The sequence below is a fragment of the Nannobrachium achirus genome, assembly GCF_963921795.1.
Source record: "Nannobrachium achirus genome assembly, chromosome: 19".
NCBI classification, from domain to species: Eukaryota; Metazoa; Chordata; class Actinopteri; order Myctophiformes; family Myctophidae; genus Nannobrachium; species Nannobrachium achirus.
In genome coordinates this window covers 14,428,531-14,450,266 of record NC_137826.1, presented here as the reverse complement: position 1 = coordinate 14,450,266, position 21,736 = coordinate 14,428,531, and the positions used below count along the sequence as shown (strand labels likewise).

Below are 21,736 nucleotides of genomic sequence, written 5' to 3'. Positions count from 1 at the left end.
AAAAATCAATAACATCACAAACAAATAAATACATGGCAATTCAATCAATGCATATGAATGAATAAATATGAATAAATAAATAAATGTATCATAGACCTATCAGTCAGAATGACAGCAGACAGATATCAATTAATTACCAGCAGCAACAGAGCAACTCCTCTACAAAATGTCTGAGTAGGGTCTACTACAAGCTCACATCTCAGGGGCGTCACAAGGGGGGGAAATTGGGACTGAGTTACTAGGGCCCAAGGTGGATGGGCCTTAATTATTTTATACTTTAGCTATTGAAAATAGCAGATATACAAGCTCACAGCGCGGCACCAAGTGCGAGCTTGTAGATCTGCTATTTTTGAAAAGTCGTGCAAATCTTTGAGTATTTTTACTTTTGTAACTTTGCCTCCCTGGGTCCCTGGAACTAAATATTTTGAGATGGGGGTCCGTGACCAAATACATATCATTTTGAGGGTCCTTCACGTGAAAAACTTCACCACTGCACTGACACATAGGTTTTGCAAAAAACCTTAGAAGGATTTGAAATATTCAGATGAATAGGCTATTCGTGAAGATTTTCACGGTTTTTCCAAAAAGGCAGATCTATAAGCTCGCAGCGCTGTGAGCTTGTATATCTGCTATTTTTCAAGAGTTAAAGCACAAAATAATGGGTCACTTTATATTAAATATATAATATATATAATATTAAAGCAATTTTACAGCCAAATAAGCCCAAAGTCGCTTATAATAAATAAGCCAACATGGCAACAACACCGGTGACATGTGAGAAGGGAACAGACAGAGGCGGGGTCGTTCAGGGTCGTTCCCGTCAGAGGCAGCTAGAGCACATGTTCCATTCGATTCCATGCGGCCGGTGAGGGGGCAGTGGGGCTAGAGTGGCCAAGTGGACGTCATGTCCGCACCGCACCGCACGCTGGCTCCGTGAAAAGTACAGAAATGTCATTACTTATTACGTAATGCAGCTGGATTTCTTGGTGCCTCCAGGTGAACAACAAAGACTGCTGTATAGTCGCCTGGAGCGTCGGTCTACCCCCTCTTTGTAATGCATTTGAAATGCTTCTTCCTTGGCTCAAACTCTCCTTGATATTGTATAGCCTGCCTAAGCCCCAAGTTAAGCACATGGTCTGATAGCAAGAAGAGATGGGTCATGGGTGATGACATTTAACATAGCCTACGTAGCTCAGGGATACTCAAACAGTTGAATCTGTGGGCCACATTACAAAAATGACAAGGGGCCAGTTGATAGAATGACAACATTAATGACTCTTGATAAACTTCTGTCTCTCATTGGCGCCTTATCTTATTGTCAATCTTAACAACTGACACTGTTTTCTCTCAAATGAAACATAATGGTATTGAATTTGCATGAGATGGTAAAATGGAAGCAAAAGCATCCATCCATTTTGGGTTAAATTGCCGGTTCTCTAAATCAACTTTTCAGTGCTTGCTGAGGCTCATCTTTGCTGCTGCTCTGAATGTGCCCTGTTTTCCCTTTCTGGATGATTATTCATGCAACATGTGATCTAATTAATTAGGCTAAAGATATAAAGATGCTTTTTAATTTTTGTTATTGATTGGTGGGCCAGTCAAAATTGTGCCATGGGCCTGAGTTTGAGTATCACTGCTGTAGCCTATATCATAATTGACATACTGTATTATTATCTCTGGATCCCACATTGCATTCACTTGTCTAAGCTGATGCTATTTGGATGCTAGATAATTATGTAGATAAAATTGCTATTTTGTCCTTGTGAGCATCTTGGTGCTATGATGTGTCTGCAATGCATTATTTAATTCAATACAATGTCATGGTGATGGATCCCACCAAGGTTAAAACAAATGTATCCCTAAAACATATCAAATAACAGGGAATTATAGGGAAAATGTGCATACTTCTATGCATACAATCATGAACAGACATGCAATTAAGACAAATACAGAGATAAAAATGTGTATTCATTCATTGTCTTTCAGAATTACATTCATAGACGAATAGAAATGGATTGTTTGAATAGCATAATGCAATTGAAAAACATACATTTCTTTCAACCATTATGAATTTCCTTAATTTCAGACTATGTATTAAGTTTAAGGGTAAAGGAACACAGGGGAAACGGCAAGTTGGAAAATAAAAACAAAAGAAACATACCAAAAATAACGGAAATCATTTCAAAACAGCACATGGGGCAGAAGGCTTGATGAGTGCAAGGGAAGTTTAACTGGATGTTCTGCACCTGCCCTTTACTTATCGCTAGCCACTCAACAGCCTTGCGCCAGATACAATAGTGGATGCATCCTCATTTTTTAATCATACACCCCTTATTGAAACTGAAATGGCACGCCCCAGTCATTATTAATCAATGATGTTCCACTTGTGGTGGCCGGTATTGATAGACGAATGAGAGAACTGAAAATAAAACAAACACACAAAAAACAAAACAAAACATCTTTGCAAGTCGCAAACAATTGCACAGAAACACAATCTCGCAACGGACCGTGTTCACAGAGTTATGTCAGCCTTGGATAAGATGATTAATTCGTCCTTTTTTCCAGCGCCTTCCCACACACAATCCAGCAAGAGCATTTCTGATTGAATTCAAAGTCAAAGTTGGGCACAAAGAAAAATAAGAAAACAGCACTTTGGTTCCTTTGGAACAACATTAGAAGGATCTGCACACACAGTCAAAAGGTAGGTACAGTATGATGTCACAATTTGACAAAATGTCAAATTTATTTATTTAAGACTAGCAAATTAGAAGTTAGTGAGTTGTCATCTGAACACTATTTCATTATTTTTAGGTGGCAGGAATCTTCTTAAAATGTTCTGTCGAGACTGTAAACCATGTAAAGATAAATATGATCAGATACAACTGAATGACACTGAAAATATGTACTGGCATGCTGAATGTACAGTACAGGGTTTATCATTATTATAATATTTTCCATTCTTCTAGAATTCCCAATTTTCCAGTGCACCTGGCAACTGGACACCTGGTACTACAGGTATGAAAAAGGTTTCGGACATTAAAGCAGGAAGCTGTAAGCTACAGTATTCACATGGTCCATTTGAGAAGAATGAGGTCTGCTATCTTTAAGTAACTTTTAAGTGCTCTTTGACCCTCTTGAAAATCACATGGCTGGTGTTTCGTTCACTGATTAAATGATTTAAAAACAATGTTAGAATTAAAAACATAAAAAAAAACATATACACCTTGTGCATTTAGCTATTCCCAGTTCCCATTCATTGCTGTGTAGCACTTGACATAGATTTATTAACAGATCACATTCCGAGACAAGAGCACACTAATTACACAATTTCTTTTTTTCATTGCATACATTTTAAAAAGGATCTCTCTCCCCATCACTCCACTTTTCTTTTTTTTCTTTTTTTTTGCTTTGTGATAGAATTCCATGACAGAATCACTTGTATTTTGCCATGCTAACCAATTCATAAATTCGAGTTGTTGCTGAGGCATAGTGGGCAAGCATCATCTAAACACGTGTACACGCACACACAAAACCTCATCCTCTCACACACGCCGTGACTAAAATGATGACATTCAGTTTGCATTCTATGCCCCTGGTTTTCTTGAGAAACACAAAATGTAGGAGAAAAAAACATAGCGGATAACTTGCCACACTTCATCCTCCCTCATTTAAAGACTAGTCTGTCACCACTGGTGACAGTTCCCGAGAAGAGCACTTGGAAAAGTCATAGAGAAACCGTATGGCTTTTTATAAGACCATAAAAATGAGAGAGACAGTTGCTTTAGAAATAAATGGGGGTGTGGGGGTATAGTCCAAAGAAGCAGCAGCAGGTATCTATAGGCCATCTGAAGGTATTAGGCCAAGTCCTGAAAATGGTGTTTTGTGCTGAGGATAGTATGAGGTTCTGAAGTCCAGTTTGTTACAGTACAGCCAATGCAGCCAGGCTTTGTCCGTAGTGTGGATAAGGGGGTTCATAAAGAACAATATGGCCACCAAGTCTAGGCACTTAAGCCTGATTTATACACGTCGGGTGTCGCACACCGAGAATAGACGATCTACAAGCCAACGACGTGTCACGCTACGACACGCTCTGAGTATGTAGATTGTCTATATATCCGGTGCGCGTCACTGCGCGCAACCAAATATAAATCAGGGGTTATATCTTGCCAGGACCAAACCTCCAGTATGTTGTATGGCAATACTGGTCACTGAAAAGCTGCTTAGGTATGGCCACAGGAGCCGTCTGTGTCCATGTCCTAAGTGTGTGTTTTAGGTTGTTTGTGTGTGTATGAGCGTGTGTGGCTGAGATAGTATCACTCTCTTATGCTAGCCGAATAGGAGAATTGTGGGAAATGTGCTTGCTGGCTGGGGTCCTCACAATCCAGACTGTCATCTGAAAAACAAACAAAAACAGGAAATGTCAGTGCGTGCAAACTGTCAAAAGTGGTTGACCTGGGTGACAGTTTAGTCCACAAAGATAAAATGTCAACCCCCCTTGTGGGCTTGTGCTTATAATCACACGCTGCTTCTGTGGCAGTCTTTTAGCCAGATAAAAAAAAGTCGTTTTTGACCGCGATGGAGGCACGCCGTCTCAAGCGACCGTGATCCACGAGAGTCACCACCGAGCGAGCTAAAGCGAGCAGAGTCGCCGTGACGAACGGTGTGAAGGTAGTTTGAGCAGAATCAGCGCCGAGTAGCGTCCCGATAGGGACAGAATAGTAAGTCATGTTTTGGAGAGAGCGTTTGTCCCAACTGCCACTCCAAGTGGCTACTGAACAATCACAGTGCGTCGTTGAACAAGTATACTAACCAATCACAGTGTGTCCTTGCACAAGTGGGATAGGTTTTGGGATGACGCAGAGCGTTTGCCAACTGCCACTCAAAGTGGCTACTGGCCAATCTCAGCGCGTCCTTGCACAAGCATATTAGCCAATCACAACGTGGTAAAAAAGTGGTTTAGGTTTTGGGATGACGCAGCCAGGGTCCACTTGACTCGTAATTCCATTACGTAGGCAAGTCAGGAAGTGACTCGAGTTTTACATTTGACAACACTGGTCCCGCCACCTCCACAGACCAATCAGAAGCCAAAAGTCGTTTTCACTCGTTTGGGTACAGAGATGGGAGGCTTTCCAGACTGTAAAGCGGAGTGAGAACAACCCCATAACACACACGATAATACTTACACTTATCTGGAGGTGTGAGTGTGATGGTCTGTGCTGTGAACTCGTCATCAAAGTACCGGGTGTCTGTCTCCGATGTCACTTGCGGCTTGAAGGGCGGGGTAAGCTGAGGTGGGATGGAGCAATGACCGAGGACGGTTACTGAGTATGGGTGTACACACTGATACATATAATCATTTGCAGATTTCACCTCTGGTATTCCGTAGGGGCCAAAGACTGTTAGTTCTGTAAGTGCATTGCAATCTTGGTGCTGCTTTAAGTGAGCAGCATTTCAATTCAATTTTCATAAGAAAACGTTATTAAAAATCTATGCTAATGTTCTATCTTTGCCTGTTTTTGTGTACGTAGGGTGGTTGAATAAAAGCCTTTTGCATGGATGACTCAAAGGGATAATAGCACAACATATTAAGTAAAGTTTCCACAGGTAATTGTAATAGCTAGCTGTAATATAGACATGGGGTCTTCAACAGGGGGTCTGGGACCCCTATGGGTTTCTCAGAGTTACTACAGGGGGTCCTCCAAATCTTTGTGTGATAGAAACTTCTTTCTCCTTTTTTATATTAACCATTTGAACCATAGCGTCCATATTCTGAGAACTTTAGCCAAAAATAGATCTACAAGCTCACAACGCCTCGCAGCAAAGAGGTTTGGTGTAGAGGGGAAAAAGAGCAGACTAAGTACAGTGAAAGGTCAAGTTTATTAAGTATTGACGGTTCAAGTGGTTAAATATCTGAAAACACCAATTGACATGAATCCAAAATACACTGGTGTCAAACAATGAAACTATGGAATTGTGCTGTCAAGTAAGGGGTCCTTGGCCTGAAAACATTGAAGACAACTGGACTACAAATGTGATTTGATCCACATGGAATTTAACTTAAAATCATTGCGATCTTTGTTCCTACCTTCCTCTGCACCACGTCTTGCCAGTTGATGGTGGTGAAGAATTTGTGGCTCATTACTTCTTTGGCATCGTTAGCGCTTCCTCCTAACCTGTCAATGGAAGCGTAATAACGTCAAGGCAAAATATACAGTTTGATCCCAGAACAAAACAAACACCAAGGTTATTACATTTTTTTCTTTTTAGATTTGTTTTGGGGCCTTTATTGATAGGACATTAGATTGACAGAATGGGGAGAGAGATGGAGAGTGACAAGCAGCAAAGGTCGTCGGGATCGGGATTCAAACCCATGACGCCAGGCTGGCATTGCAGGCTGGGTGACCGAACCATCACGCCGACGACTCGGGCCGGTTATTACAGTTTTGATATTTTCATTCGTTTTAATTTTGCTTTGACTTCAAAATCAACACATAGGGTGCCCAGGATTATTCAACATTAATCGGCAGGTGCCCATGGCAACCCGCCATTTTAGTAATTCCAGTAAATGTAATCCGAGTATGTCCTGTTTATTTTCACGATAGTATTTTCTTTCAGTCAGGACGGTTTTCTAACAATCGCAGACCACAGTGCTTTTGAAATGGCCGGTAGAGAAGGCGTGTTTTAAACATGAAGATGATTTAAAAGTTAGATTAGGATAAAAATGCTCATTTGTGCAGCAGCGTTAGGGTCGATCCATACCGTTATAAGGAGCCTAACTAAGTTCGGTTCGGCACTAGGCAAATCCAAACATGGTTCGCATCCCCCGGTTCGGGGGGGCGTCAACTGACTAAATTCGGCTCTACGGTGCTGACGAAATGTTGTGACCTCCCGACTTAATTTCGGTACTCAGCGGTGTCTTCTCATTCATTCAGCCCGGCTTCACGTTCATATTCTCGGCTGTGAATCCAAGGAAACAGCGGTCGTTTGGGAGGGAGACACGCCGACTTTCAAATGCTTGTGTGGCCGTGTATTGGGCTTCGCAGAGCGGACACAAGTCAGCTGAGCTGTCTCTCGCTCTGGCTGGAGACGAAGAGTGGTGGACTGGGAGGCGCGCGCGCGCGACACACACACACACACACACACACACACACACACACACACACACACACACACACACACACACACACACACACACACACACACACACACACACACACACACACACACACACACACACACACACACACACACACACACACACACACACACACACACACACACACAGCTGTGTATCGCCGCGTCGCCGACCGTTTTAAAGACAAAAGAAGAGCTTAAACACAACTTTGCTAATTGCTATTTGCTATTGTTCCGTGTTGATAGGTTTTCCACGACGAGTTGTGACTGTGTGATGACATGCATGCAGCAAGGGAGGCGGCAAGTCTATAATGTGAGCTTGTAGATTAAATGTTTTTACAGAGCTCGATCGAGCGTTTGTGAGTGTGAGAGAGAGAAGAGACCCCGGCCCCGCTGGAGCTGCTACTCACTCACTGGACCTCCAGTCATTCAGCGTGCAGCGCGAGGGAAAGTCAAATTTGTATCCCCCTGCAATGCTCATTCATCGGCCACAAACGTTGTCATGCCACGGACCTCCAATATTTACAAGCAACTTCGGCACTAGCCGTTAAGAAAGTATGGATGAACTCCCCCCAAACCGAAATAATTTCGGGTCGGGGCGTCCTCCCGAACCGAAATTAGTTAGGCTCCTTATAACGGTATGAAACGACCCTTACACTGACGTGAATGGGAGGAGACAGGACTTCCCGGTCACATGATCTCGCGCTGCATTTTTGGGAAATGGAGTGTTTTTCGTCACCGCGGTAGCTTTGTACAGTAGGGCTGTAATCTAGCCCTGTTTTAGGGATTCGAACTTCGGGGGGATTTTCCGAACGGACCATCGAACCTTAGATGGTTCGTTCAATAACCGAACGTTCGAACGTTCGAACCATCGAACGTACAGTAGGTCTACCTTTAACCAGCTAAAACAGTGTAGGAAATGTTTTAAATGCGCTGTTTTATCCATTGAAAACGCGTGGATGCGTGGCCGCATTAACACCTAGGCTAACACTTGGAAAATCCAACCCAATCGGAGAAAATGTCACGCAGTTTGTTGACGAACAGGCTCAATGTATAGCGGAGTTGCACGTATGATGATTAGACTTGGTGACTGCGTCGGAGCGCGTCGCGTTCGGGCTGAACTGGTCTCGATCACTCGATGTAACAACCCCAGAAATCGCATTATAATCCTTTAGGGGGTTGCAATGAAATCCATCTTTGCTCATGCTTAGGAGAAAGGCTGTTTAATCTTTGGGTGCATGGATGGGTGTTCGCTGTTCAGAGCACAGCGGCACACACACACACACACACGTCTGTCTCTGCCCAGCTCAGCTGCTCTCACTATACTGTCATCAAGCGTGTGTGCGCGGCCCCAAATAGGAGCTGAATTGGAGCGAAGGACGGTCCTTGATCGCTCCAAGCTGTTCTGGTGCATTTTATAACTACTATAACAGTCACCAGTGTTTACCGGTAGGCCTAACTTCTTTCGTATTTGGCTATCTCTACTACTGTGATATTCACATTCTGCTAATTATTTTTCGTGTAAAAAAAGAAGATAAAAAAAAAGAAAAAAACCTGAACCCATTAATTTCGAACTTCGATTGCCAACGTAACGAACGAACGTTCGAATCCCCGAAGGTTCGCTTGCAGCCCTATTGTACAGTATCTACTGTACGCGTCAATGGCCACATCAAAGAGTTTGGCGTGTTACTGTTGACACGTCGTGGACCTCCTATGAGTTAATCAAAAGGCGCTTAATACGCTTTTGGCATTAAGAGTTTTAATAACCCGCGCACACAAGCGTGCCAGGGAATGGTACCTCTGCTTGGGGTCCTTCTTGAGTAGGCCAGCCAGCAGGGCCTTGGCCTCAGGGGCTAAATTCCTAGGAAAGCGGATCTCTTCCATGAGGATGAGCTCAAACAGGCGTTCATGGTCCTGGTTGTAGAAGGGCAGCCGACCACACATCATCTCATACATGACCACACCCAGACCCCACCAGTCCACTGCACGGCCATAGTCATTGTCCTCTAGGACCTAGGAAATAAAATGAAGGCCATTAAAAAGATTCCCTCATGAACTTGTGAAGTGATTTAGAAAGGTCTGGTCATTAGAGTTAGTGTAGACTGAGTCATGCATTTCTGAATCTGTAATGAAATGAAATTGAAGTGTGATTAGGCACCATTAGAAACCATTTATGTCTCTTATGACGAAAAGCGGGGCTGACTATCAACTGTAGTCGGTAAAGTTCAAGCCAATCAGCGGAGTTACATTTTACCAGAGAAGTAAAAGGGACATTTTCCAAACATCCAGTTGTTGTTCTCGTCATGTTGTCATGGCATAATATACTATAATGATACTCTAGCTTAGGTACATACAGTCCTACATAGGGCTGTCACCATTATTACATTTTAATTGGCGATTAATTGTCGCTCAAATAATTTTGATTAACGACTTAATTGCGTTTCTGTCGTTGAACATTGGACCATTATGAATACAAATTACAATTCTGTTTGGCTTTAGGCCTTGTAAACAAAAGTTGCACAGGGCAGATATGACAAATAACTTACATAATTGAATAACTTTATACCAGGAAAACATGAATAGTGTGGAAATTGCCAATCTACAGGCTCAAATGCGCTTTGAGTCTAAGCTCATGACTGGAAATGCCCCCCCCCCCCCCCCAACTGTTTACTGTACATATCTTTCTTTTTTATTACTTCTCATATATGCTGTTTTGCATATTATTGTCTTTATTTAAATGTCTCACAGACAGTCCACACAGTTCAACTGTGGATTACAAGATCCACATGATAACCTTTTTTTTTCTTTTAATCTAAAATGTTAAGTCAAAGGCAGTTGAATAGAGCTGAAACCTTGCCCAAATGTATGTACTGATGTCATAGACTGGCAGCGCAATTGTGTGAACACTGATTAATGGGGCGACTACCGACGTCGGACCCTAAAATATACTAGTGATTTGGTTTTGAGTAAAACAAGTGACGTGTTATGGTACGTGTGATGGGAAGACACATGGAGGTGTGTAATAACTAGGGCTGGGATGCGATTACAAATTTTAATCTAATTAATTACAGGCTCTGTGATTAATTAATCGCAATTAATCGCATTTTAATCGCACATCGATATTTGACCTGAGAAGCATTTTTTTTTCCAAGTGAATCAATGAGTGAGTTTTTTAAATCTAAATTTCGTATCCACTGGGCCAAGCAAAGCGCTTAGATCGGCTACTTCTCCCTTTGCGTTTGTTGTCTCTTCTTGGTTGGTGCATCGCTATGATCGGTATGCCCGAAACTGAAGGTTCTGTGGTGCAAAAACTAAGTGCGATTCAAATGTGTTAATTTTTTTAATCACGTTAATTTTCTGTAATTAATTAATCGCAATTAATCAGTTAAAGTCCCAGCCTTAGTAATAACATAACGGTGGGAGTAAGGATCATATTCGCAACACATGTCATTTCCCTTGTCTTAGCATCAGTGACTTACCTCAGGTGCAAGGTACTCAGGAGTTCCGCAGAAGGTCTTCATGGTAGCATCAGGAGTAATGCCCTCCTTACAAAGGCCAAAATCAGTTATTTTGATGTGACCGTCTTTGTCCAGCATCAGATTCTCCAGCTGTAAACGGAATACACACAGGAACAGAAGTCTCCATGAACCACATCAATTATATTTCAATAACGTGTGGGTGGGTGGGTGTTATTTATGTACTAGTGGGGTAGTTGACTATCAGTTAAGGCTTGGACACACTGTACGATATTGGAAGTGTCGTCGACAGATCGTTAAAGTATTTCACATTATAAGAGTCTCTTTCTTGAAATCGGCTGTCATATGTCGCTGTGGTTTTCACACTTTAAGATTGATCGCCGACAAGGGATCACACACTGCCAGATATATCAGGATGCGATCCAGACCCCATACTGTATTAGACTACATAGCCAACATTTGTTTTTATTCTAATTCATATGTGCATGAGAGCGAGGCAGGACGCTAATGATTTTGTCTCTCCAAAACACACACACACCATAGCACCGTGGGAGCATAATAACTTGATTTCAAGGAAAAAACTTCCTTGAAAGTTCCAGCGTTTGGGCCTCGCAAGTAGAAATGGGCCCCACAGAATGAGTGGGCTAACTCACTTCGGAACCCACATGTGATGGGAGAGCAGCGCGCACACACACACACACACACACACACACACACACACACACACACACACACACACACACACACACACACACACACACACACACACACACACACACACACACACACACACACACACACACACACACACACACACACACACACACAGAGATAGAGAGCGCACTGCGCATATATTCAATGCAGTGCTGCATGGTTTTATCAACAGAGAGAGGCGTTTGTTTTATATTGCTATGAAACAGCATCTATATTATTATGAAACGCACCATTATTTAACAGCAATATTAATACCAATAAGACACCTGAATTTACTATCGGAATAAAGGTCTATAGCCTATTCATTATGGTCACCAGTCTTTTCGCCACCCTCGTTCTTCAGGATATATCCATACAGACAGACAGACTTTCTGTCTGTGAGCACAGCTGTCCTGTGCTCACATTGGCTGTCACGGATCTTCTCAAGTTCTCAGGGTGCGCTCGCAACCTCTTTCATACTGTATGATGTCCAATTTTCCACAGAGCCAAATAATCAAATGTGCTAGATATCTAGAAACGCTCGGGAAGGGATCGCCGAGCGCCATTATCGCAGCCAGATCTTCTCGCAGTGCCTTTCACACACAATGAGCAAAACCTCGGCAGATCAGCGACATAAATGGTCGGCGACAGCATAATCGGCGCAAAAACAAGCCCTTAGTGTGGTTGCCTACAGGGCAACCAGACTATAGTTCCTGTCCGACTTTATTAAAATCATAAATCGTCAATACTTAAGTAAACTTGACCTTTCACTCTTTACTTGGTCTGCTTTCTTTTTTACCTCTACACCAAACCTATTTAACTTTCTAGTTAGTGTGGTTGCCTGAAGGGCAACGCACTATTGTTATCAGTTTATGGAGTAACATTTAGCCAATGAGGAACCACCATTTCCGTGGTGGGGCTATCGGTTACCATGGTAACCAGTTAACACGTCCCTGGACGTGATAACGGGGTCGCGGCACTCCACGGGGGTTAATCAAGTTCCTGGACGTGTTAGGCAGCCCAAAAAGTGTTAAAAAGGTCATTCAATTGTAACTTTAGAAATGTGCAGATACCCTGTATAAACTTATACAGTATGTTGGTTTGTTTATTGTTGAGTTTGAAAACAATGTTGCACATAATGCTAATCATTATGCTTATCCTTTGGGGATGATTAGCATAAAAAATAAATTAAAAAAATAATGTGGTTCCCCCAGTTTGGGAACCACTGCTGTAAAAACCCCAAGTCTGTAAAGTAAATCAGAGCTAAGAGAGCAGCGACAGGTTTGTCGTTCTCACCTTTAGATCCCTGTAAACGACATCACGTGAATGGAGGTACTCCAGCGCAGACACAATCTCAGCACCGTAGAAGCGCGCCCTGTCCTCCGTGAACACCCGTTCCCGTGACAGGTGGAAGAAGAGCTAGAGGAGGGGAGGCAGAGAGGAAGAATAACTAGGGCCGTCACAATTAAAACAATTACATTGATGATTAATTGTCACACGAATAATAGTTTTTGGCATTGAACATTGGAACATATGAATTTAAAAAAAAAAAGAATTTTGGTTTGCCATTGTAATCAAACAATGCACAGGGCAGATGGAACAAATAACTAAAATATACAAAGAAATTACTGACATTTATACATTTTATACCAAAAAAAGTTTCAAAAATTGGAATGCGGAAATAGCTGATCTACAAGCAACAAGTCATGAATGTGATCATCCCAAATAATTGCATTCAGACTAGGGCTGTCACGATATGAAATTTTTCATGACGATTAATTGTCACTCAAATAATTGCGATTAACGATTTAATTGTGTTTTTGTCGTTGATAATTACATTTCTGTTCGGCTTTTAGGCTTTGAGGTTGCACATGGCAGATATGACACATTACCTAAATATACAAAGAAATTACTGACATATTTGACAACTTTATACTTAAAAAATAACATTGATAGTGGAAATAGCCGATCTACAAGCTCACAACGCGTCGCATCGCGACACGTTGTGAGCTTGTAGATCTGCTATTCCCACTATTTCTGAAAATGTTTGTAAATATATGAAGATTTTTCAACATTCACAATTATGATGATTATGACAAAATATTTGCGATTATGTCAAATAATTGTGATTAGATGATTATGTAATAATTGTGACAGGCCTAAGAATAACAACACCCAATGTGCTTCTATGAGCATGCCAAACCGCTTATGTCATTTGAAACCGTAGTGTGACATTTGTGTTTGAACATGTGTTTGTGTGCCCACCTCGCCTCCGTTGGCATATTCCATTACAAAGCACAGCCGATCGTGGGTTTGGAAAGCATATTTCAGTGTCTGGAAAACAGGAATTATTGGCATTTATTTTTTTAATTTAGTTAGTTTGGTTTAGCAATGAATTATGTATCTGCTCTTAACAACCTAACCAAAATTCAAATGCTTTGCCGTTACTAAATTCTGTTATTAAACAATGTCTAGATGTCTGTTTAGGTTGAGAACTTTTACCATCACTTTCTACTGTATTACCATTTTTATTTTACTGTCATAATTGTAAATGTACCTAATCAAAACAATAACAAATGATTAACTGATTATTAAAATAATCTTCTGTTTATTCAACAGACGTTCTTCAGTTCAGATAGTGATAAATATCTAGCGATATATATTGATGTGGTTTAAATTATCTAGTTGATGTTCATCACAATGGACTGCACTAACACAGAACTGGCAGTGTTAATTTAACAAAATCGTGTATCAAGATTCACAATATTAAATGGATCCCACAATGACAGATGATACATTTGTGATATAATGCCCAGGCCTATATGGAGAGTCAAAACTAAAGAAAGCATGGTGTACTCACCGTGAGGAAAGGGTGTCTCGTGTTTTGTAACACTCTACTTTCTGTAACTGTGTGGGCCACCTCATCCTGCACACAAACACACACACACACACACACACACACACACACACACACACACACACACACACACACACACACACACACACACACACACACACACACACACACACACACACACACACACACACACACACACACACACACACAATAAGAAGCAGCAAGATTACGTGTAAACCTGATACGATTGTAATAATCATGTAGTAATGCTGATAAAACGTAACCATATGAACCCTTGCACTCCTATTCTGGGGTGAACATTCAGGAAAAATGGCAGTTCTACAAGCTCTTAGCGCTCACAACGTTGTGGGCTTGTAGATCGGCTGTTTTCAGCAAATAGTTTGGGTTGTAGAGGGGATAAGGGAGGGGGACAAACATAGACCCTTGGGGAACTCCAGTCAATGGAGTATTGGGTTTAAGTGCTTAAGTGGACCTTCTAGCTGTCACCTCACAGCTAGAAGGTCCGGGGTCCGATACCCGCCTCCGTGTCATCAGTACCCTAGGTGGAGTTGGCAAAAGGGCCTTTCTGTGTGGAGTTTGCATGTTCTCCCCGTGTCCGCTAGGGTAGGTATTACCCTCACAAAAACCATGCAGTAATCCTGGTGTCTATACTGCCTCCCCCTGGCCAGCCGGGGCGCCCGATGATTTCACAATCCACACGCTAAGTCAAACTGGGGAAACTCCCCCAAGAAGCAGCTTGGACTCCTCGTGTATAGGTTGCTCTGACGTTGCTCTCCCCAAGTTGGCAGAGGGAGTGTAGCGCCCATGATTACATTAGACATTGACACAGGGTGAAAAAAATCTTGACGAAAAAAAAGTGAAAACTGTATCAACTACTACGTAACAAAGTCAATCTGTCATTTGACGTAGGTCCTTTGAGAGACTGTTGTGAGCTTGTAGATCTGCAATGTCTTCCAAATATTTGCCTATTATGACGTGCCCAGAATATGGTTCATATGGTTAAAGATACAATCAATAATATGGTTTTAAATGTGCCGACTAACCTTGGCTATGATAACCTCTTTGCGTAGTATCTTCATGGCATAATGTACACCAGTGGATCTCTCTTTGACCAGGATGACTTTCCCGAACGTTCCCTTACCCAGCAGCTTCAGGTACTCAAAGTCGCTCATTGTCTGTAAAGCAGAAAAGGGCTGCATTAAAATACCTTACCAATGACATGAACATGAATTGTGGAGTTGAATGAGGACTGGGAAATATATCGATATCTTGTCACGAGACCGGATATCGTCTGGGATTTGGGGAGAATATAGCATATGACAAAAATGTTGTATATATCATTATTACAATATGATATTATATGGCCACAAAATAGGTAGAGGTGAGTTTGTCCACATCGCCCAGCCCTTCATTCTAATCAAGTCATCATCTTACTTCAGGATGAACTCTGTTTAGACACAATACTGTTGTCACACTATGTAGCAACAAGAGGACACTCCTTTATATTTTATGTCTTTGGTGTGCCACAACTCGCAAATAGAGTCACAAGATTAGTACAGTGCTACATTTCCTACAATCAATTATTCATACATAAATCATTTGCATTCCTAAACATAATTGTGTTTCCCGCTGCATGACAGCAGGCAGGGGCGTCACAAGGGGGGTGAAGTGGGACTGAGTTACCAGGGCCCAAGGTGGAGGGGCCTTAATTATTGTATACTTCAGCAATTGAAAAATAGCAGATATACAAGCTCACAGCGCCGTGCTGCAAGCTTATAGATCTGCTATTTTTGAAAAGTCGTGTCGAAAATGTGTGCAAATCTTTGAATATATGCATTTTTTAAGCGAACATTTGTAACTAAAACTTTGCTTCTGGGGGGTCCCTGGAACTAAATATTTTGAGATGGAGGTCCAAGGCCAAATACATGTAATTTTGGGGGTCCTTCACATGAAAAGGTTTGAGCACCACTGACATAGAAACATAGGTTTTTCAAAAAACCTTCAAAGACTTGCAAAGATTTTCAATTTTTTTCAAAAATAGTAGATCTACAAGCTTGCAGCGCAGCACTCGGTGCCGCACTGTGAGCTTGTATATCTGCTATGTTTCAATAGTTAAAGCACAAAATGACGCAGTGAATCCTTGTACCCAGGGCCCAGAATTTGGTGCGACACCCCATGACAGCAGGGCCTCTCACCACTTTGCTCCGGCTCTTGGACATAGCCACCTCCATCTCCTCCAGGCTGGATTCACTGGGGGAGCCAAACACATCCATGGGTTCCTCGTCCTCTTGCTCACGCATCTTGAGGCCATTGGCCACGGACTGAATCGCTCGCATCCATTCCTCTCTGTGGCACAAAAAAACGCACAATCTCACATCACAGATTACCCATAACCGCTCTGCATGAGTCCTTAAGGGGTACACACACTGGACGCGGGTGGCTGCGCAGCGTCGCGTCACAGTATTGACGTGCGCGTAGTGCCGCTGGAAAAATAGAACAGCGGCGTATCGGTGTGGGTTAGTTCATTGAAAATAATGGGGGCGTATGTTTTGACACGCTGCGTCCGTGCCGCCTCCGGTGTGTGTTCCCCTTTAGAAGGGGCATGAAACCCTAGGCTGGTTTTATAGTTGTTGTTGTTTTTCTCAGTAGAAGTACATACAATTGGATATACTCCAGTAAAGTGAACATTTTGCCATGCTGTCCACCATGACAGAAAACATAACTTTCGGTACAGTTCAAATTTTGTTTCATAGGGACACTTAAGGTTCATTCGTTTAAACACATTCGGTGACATAACTGCGCTCTCACCTCTCGTCGTTGCTGTCCACATGGAAGGTGCGTTCAATAACTGTGGTCCACTGCAGGCAACGAATGACAAATGTGTTGGGACGGGGTCGTTCAGTCTTCATTAACTGGCATTCTAGTTGTATGTAAAGAACAATTCAACATTTAGTTAGTTCATAGTTTGAGATCAGGGTCTGTATCAGGAAATGTATGTATGAAAGAAATCGAAGAGATGCCAATAATAGTCCAGAGCAATGTGAAACCGTGAGGTTCTTGCAATTGGTATGCAGCCGTCTTACTGACCTGCCACTGAAAAGTTGTTGAGTGGAGGTAAGCTCTGGTCCGTTAGATCAGGCTTCTCCTTGTAGCCAATGAAGGACCCATCGCTCTTCAAGATGAAGTACCTCGGTCTCCACGTCTTGATGTACTCACCTTGACAAGACAAGAAGATGCATTGTTGAGAAGGCTACATGTTTAATTATATCCTTTGTGAGCATTTTAACCATGAACTCCAATCAAACGCAGCTACAACTCAATTCCTACTGATAACATGATTAGGGTTGGGATCCTTTAGGATTTGACGATTCCTATCCACAAGTTTCCAACGTCCCATCGTGCATTGCGCAGAAGGTGTGCGGCAGTTCCGGTGTCGCAGCTGAGTGTGATCTACAAGCTCACAACCGTTGCATCTGCAATGCGACGTGAGCTTGTATGTCTGCTGTTCTCCGGATGTGTCCCACACATAATTCTACAGTAAATTCTCACGGAAACAGGTGGATAGGTGGGAAATGGACCCCATTTGTACACTCTCATAACTATGGTTGACTCAATGTTGCATACGGTTCCTCCACTTCCGAAACGCAACTTTATAGCATTAATTGTTAGCATAGCAAAACCTCGATACAGATTCTCTCACCTCGTTTGTGGAGCCAGCCCTCTCTGACTACACTGACTTCATTCATGGTGAAATGGGTTTGTTTCAGAGAGGGTCAGGAACAGGAGGACGGGGGAGGGGATCTTGTCTTTTTGTCGTCTTGTTGTTGCTGCTCAGCTTTTATTCAGTGTCTTCTTCTAACAGCACCTGTGGAATGGCACAAATCGTAACACGAGACAAAAGATGATGGGTGAGATTTCATTTCATGCAGCACCGTATTAACGTTGGAACTAGGACTGTAACAATTTAATTGAACTAATCAATGTAATCGATTACTTATAATAAATAAATAAACGGTAACCGATATTTAATACAATAATGATGAAGGCTATTTTGGGCATGTCACTCATTGCATCCCAAAAAAAAATAAAGAAAATATATTAATCTAAAGTAAAGTAGTTAAAACGCGCCATGACATGTTGTGAGCTTGAAGAACGGCAATTTTAACAATTTTTGCATTACATAATTGTGTGATGATCTATAAAATATTAAACCCCATACGAGTCAGGGCGATATACTAGTGTCTTTTCTGTTTTCACTCTACATTAAATACCTCTGCTGAAATCTGACCTTATCAATCTGCTACTTTGTTTCCAGAATACAGATGCTTTAGTGGTTAAGTAAGTAGTGCTTAATCGATTCATTGATATATATAAATAAAAAAATAACATATATACAAAGAAATCACGCTCCATGCTTATTCGATCAATCGAAAAAGGAAACATTTGTTCTATTGATCTATCAAAAAGAATTAATAGTTGCAACAATCTGTTTGGCAAAATCACACTGACTATTACAACACCAAATTCAGGATATATCTAATTATATTTCAGTTTTACTCTCTGACATACTTTATATGAGCTACATACCATCAAGTGTGTTTTGCAGTGCATTATAAGACACAAGATAAGGGTTAATCAATTATGTCTGTTTAATTGAGAGCCATTATTATAGAAGGAATCTTCTTAAACTAAATTAGATTTGCTTTGTTGATGACGAGTCACAACAAAGTGTCAATTTGTAAATGTTTAACTGTAGACTTTTAGACTGTACAAATAGAAGCCGTCCATCCAATTGTACACTCATGTCTCATATCAGAGTTAAAGTAACACTCAGGATCTACTCTGTAACCGATCACATGCAGCATGCATGTACTGAGAGCAGGCCATGACGTCATTTACGTCCAGTGAAATGACGTAGAGCTGTTTTCTCATGGACGCCAACAACAACTGTCTGGAGCTACAGTTGACAGCAGTTAGCATCGAGCTAACAAACAGCAGCAACACCAATTAACGTACAATACTTCAAACAGCAGCAGCGAGATTCAAGTCACCATAAAACAACACACGAACGCTAGACTGGACGAAAAGTCAACAACGCGGCAGTTAGTTGGACCGTAGAGCGACGTGGGACACGTTTATATTTAACCTCCACTTTGCCCAACAACAATAGCCTTGCAGTTAACCATTATCACACAAGACAAGACAGTTTATCTATCCTCAGAACCAAACTATTTCACCTCGTTCACCTCCAATACTTGTATTACTAACGCACTCAAACACCACGGCGCTCCGTGCTCTTAAAAAGCAACCTTAACAACGTCTTTTTTTGTGTTTTATTAGTAAACAAACGGTGTCTTACATACATGAACTTGCTAGCTTGCTAGCAGCGAATGGAGGCTCCTCTCCAGAGTAGCTTTACGTTGTGCGTGTATCTGCGGCGAGTGTCGTGTCGCCCCGTCCCACGGAAAACGTACAGTTAATGTATGTTTAATGGTGTTTAAGCGGTGTGTGAGTGAGTGTCTGCGTGCGTGCGTGTGTTTACCCCACGTTGCGGGTGTCTCTCAGGGCAGTTTTGACAGGATAAATCCAGAGCAGGCCATCCATCCACCCGAGAACTGCAAAACACCATGGAATCTGTCTTCTTCTACCCGGTCCGGACTCTACAACACGGTAGGACTACTGAAGGGAACACTGCCCCCTGTAGGTGGCAGTAGTCTTCTTCTTTTGCTTCGTCTTTTACAGTGGCGTCAGTTCAGCAAAAGCTAAGGTATATGGCAACATGACTGGTGTCTTGCACGCGCGCCCTCAAGCGCGTGCAAGACACCAGTCATGTTGCCATACTTTAGCAACTGGCACGATGAAAAGTACATTTTATTATTTCCCCCTGTAGCCAAGGTATACTTGCTTGCCATACCCAATTGACGCCTCTGGTCTTTTAGTCCACTGGTTCTCAACCTTTTCAGGCCGCGACCCCCAAAATTATCATATATTTTAACTGGGGACCCCCCCAGCCCCCAATTATGACGAGCACTAAGAGTTGAGGCATTACATTTGGTAGATTCTATTGTGAAAAATCTGAAAATAGCAGATCTACATGCTCACAATCGGCTATTTTCACAATTTCTGCCTATTTGACTTTGACTTTTAGAGGTATTAAAAGGGTCTTAAAAGTCCTTAAATTGTCACTTTAGAAATGTGCAGATAGGCCTACCCTCTAATACACTTACTGTATGTTGGTTTGTTTACTGTTGAGTGAGAAAACTATGTTTCACATTAAGCTAATAATCTGGGGACCCCCCAAAATAATTTGGGGACCGCCCCTGGGGGTCCCAACCCATGGGTAGAGAACCAGTGTTTTAGTTAAGATTTGACCATTAAAGGAGTAGTTCACCACCAAACTGACATTCCAGGACCCCTGAAACAAAATTTGAGTTACAAATGTTCGCTTAAAAAAATATATTTAAAGATTTGCACCCATTTTCACAACTCTTCAAAAATAGCAGATCTACAAGCTTGCAGCGCAGAACTCGGTGCCGCGCTGTGAGCTTGTATATCTGCTATTTTTCGATAGTTAAAGCACAAAATTGTAGCGTAATAATGCGTTCCCAGTCTAAATGGGTTAAACCCTCTCCCCCTATGAAGAACATTCATGGGGGGCCCGCAGTGAATCCTTGTACCCAGGGCCCAGAATTTGGTGCGACACCCCTGGTATATTCCATAGGAGTTATAATGCAGATGTATTAGGCCTACATACTGTATGATATTATATGACAATAATGTCTTGCTGTTAATTTCCTTGGAAGCATTGTGAGTCTTAACTCCAATACATGCTTTGTTAATTTTCTTTTCTTTTTCTTGTTTTCAAAAATGGCATATATTAACGGGCGCGTGTCACTGTTACTATATGTCATCTTTTCGACACCCGACTCTAACCCTCACCCTAACCCTAACCTCCGTGGAGTGAGTCACTAATCCTCTGGTCGAAATGATGGTCGTTCGAATGAGCGCGATTTTGCCGATATTAACAGTAATAATATTATTACTGTTTTTAGAGAAGAAATCCACCTTGCCTGAAGTTGGACATCACTGTCCTAGACTGCATTGCACACATTGTCAAACAAATATTCTTGAGGAACAACATATGCCCCTGCTAGTAACCTTTGCTTGCCATTTTTTGAGATTTACACAATTATTAACTTCTTGCAAACTGCACAGATTACTAAGTTAAACAAACGTGTTTTGTTTCTTTTCTTTTCTTTACACAATCACACTAGGACACAGTAATCACAATCTTCTCTTTTGGACATGGACTTACTGATTTGCATTGACAGTTTCTCTGTGGTCACTAACAAATTTGACAGAGCAACTTTCCCTTTTGACCAGGAATATCTACTTTGACTCAAGTGCTGAGGTTTTTCAATACTGTAGATAGATACTTTATTAATCCCAGAAGGGAAATTCAGGTATCCCATAGCCCATACAGAAAAAACACAGCACAAATAGAAGGAGCACATTATATATTATATATATTTTCACCAAAAGGCCCTTTTAGAAA

The 21,736-nt window shown here is 41.8% G+C and overlaps 1 protein-coding gene across 2 annotated transcripts; it reads right to left on the bottom strand.

The window, feature by feature from the left end:
• Positions 1-1,949: 1,949 nt before the first annotated feature.
• LOC308305105 (RAC-beta serine/threonine-protein kinase-like) lies at positions 1,950-19,820 on the bottom strand. Of its 2 annotated transcripts, none has more exons than XM_080749772.1 (14): positions 19,724-19,820; positions 17,882-18,046; positions 17,269-17,397; positions 16,990-17,101; positions 16,377-16,527; positions 15,225-15,356; positions 14,164-14,229; positions 13,569-13,637; positions 12,600-12,722; positions 10,614-10,742; positions 8,933-9,147; positions 6,086-6,173; positions 5,184-5,286; positions 1,950-4,393 (listed from the first exon to the last, which is right to left on the bottom strand). In XM_080749772.1, exons 2-14 carry the CDS (start codon positions 17,925-17,927, stop codon positions 4,314-4,316), a joined length of 1,443 nt encoding a protein of 480 aa, XP_080605898.1. In that variant the 5' UTR covers positions 17,928-18,046; positions 19,724-19,820; the 3' UTR covers positions 1,950-4,313. The 2 variants fall into 2 exon arrangements, with proteins under 2 accessions (XP_080605898.1, XP_080605899.1); XM_080749773.1 differs by lacking the exon at positions 19,724-19,820 and adding an exon at positions 19,545-19,699.
• Between the last annotated feature and the right edge of the window lie 1,916 nt (positions 19,821-21,736).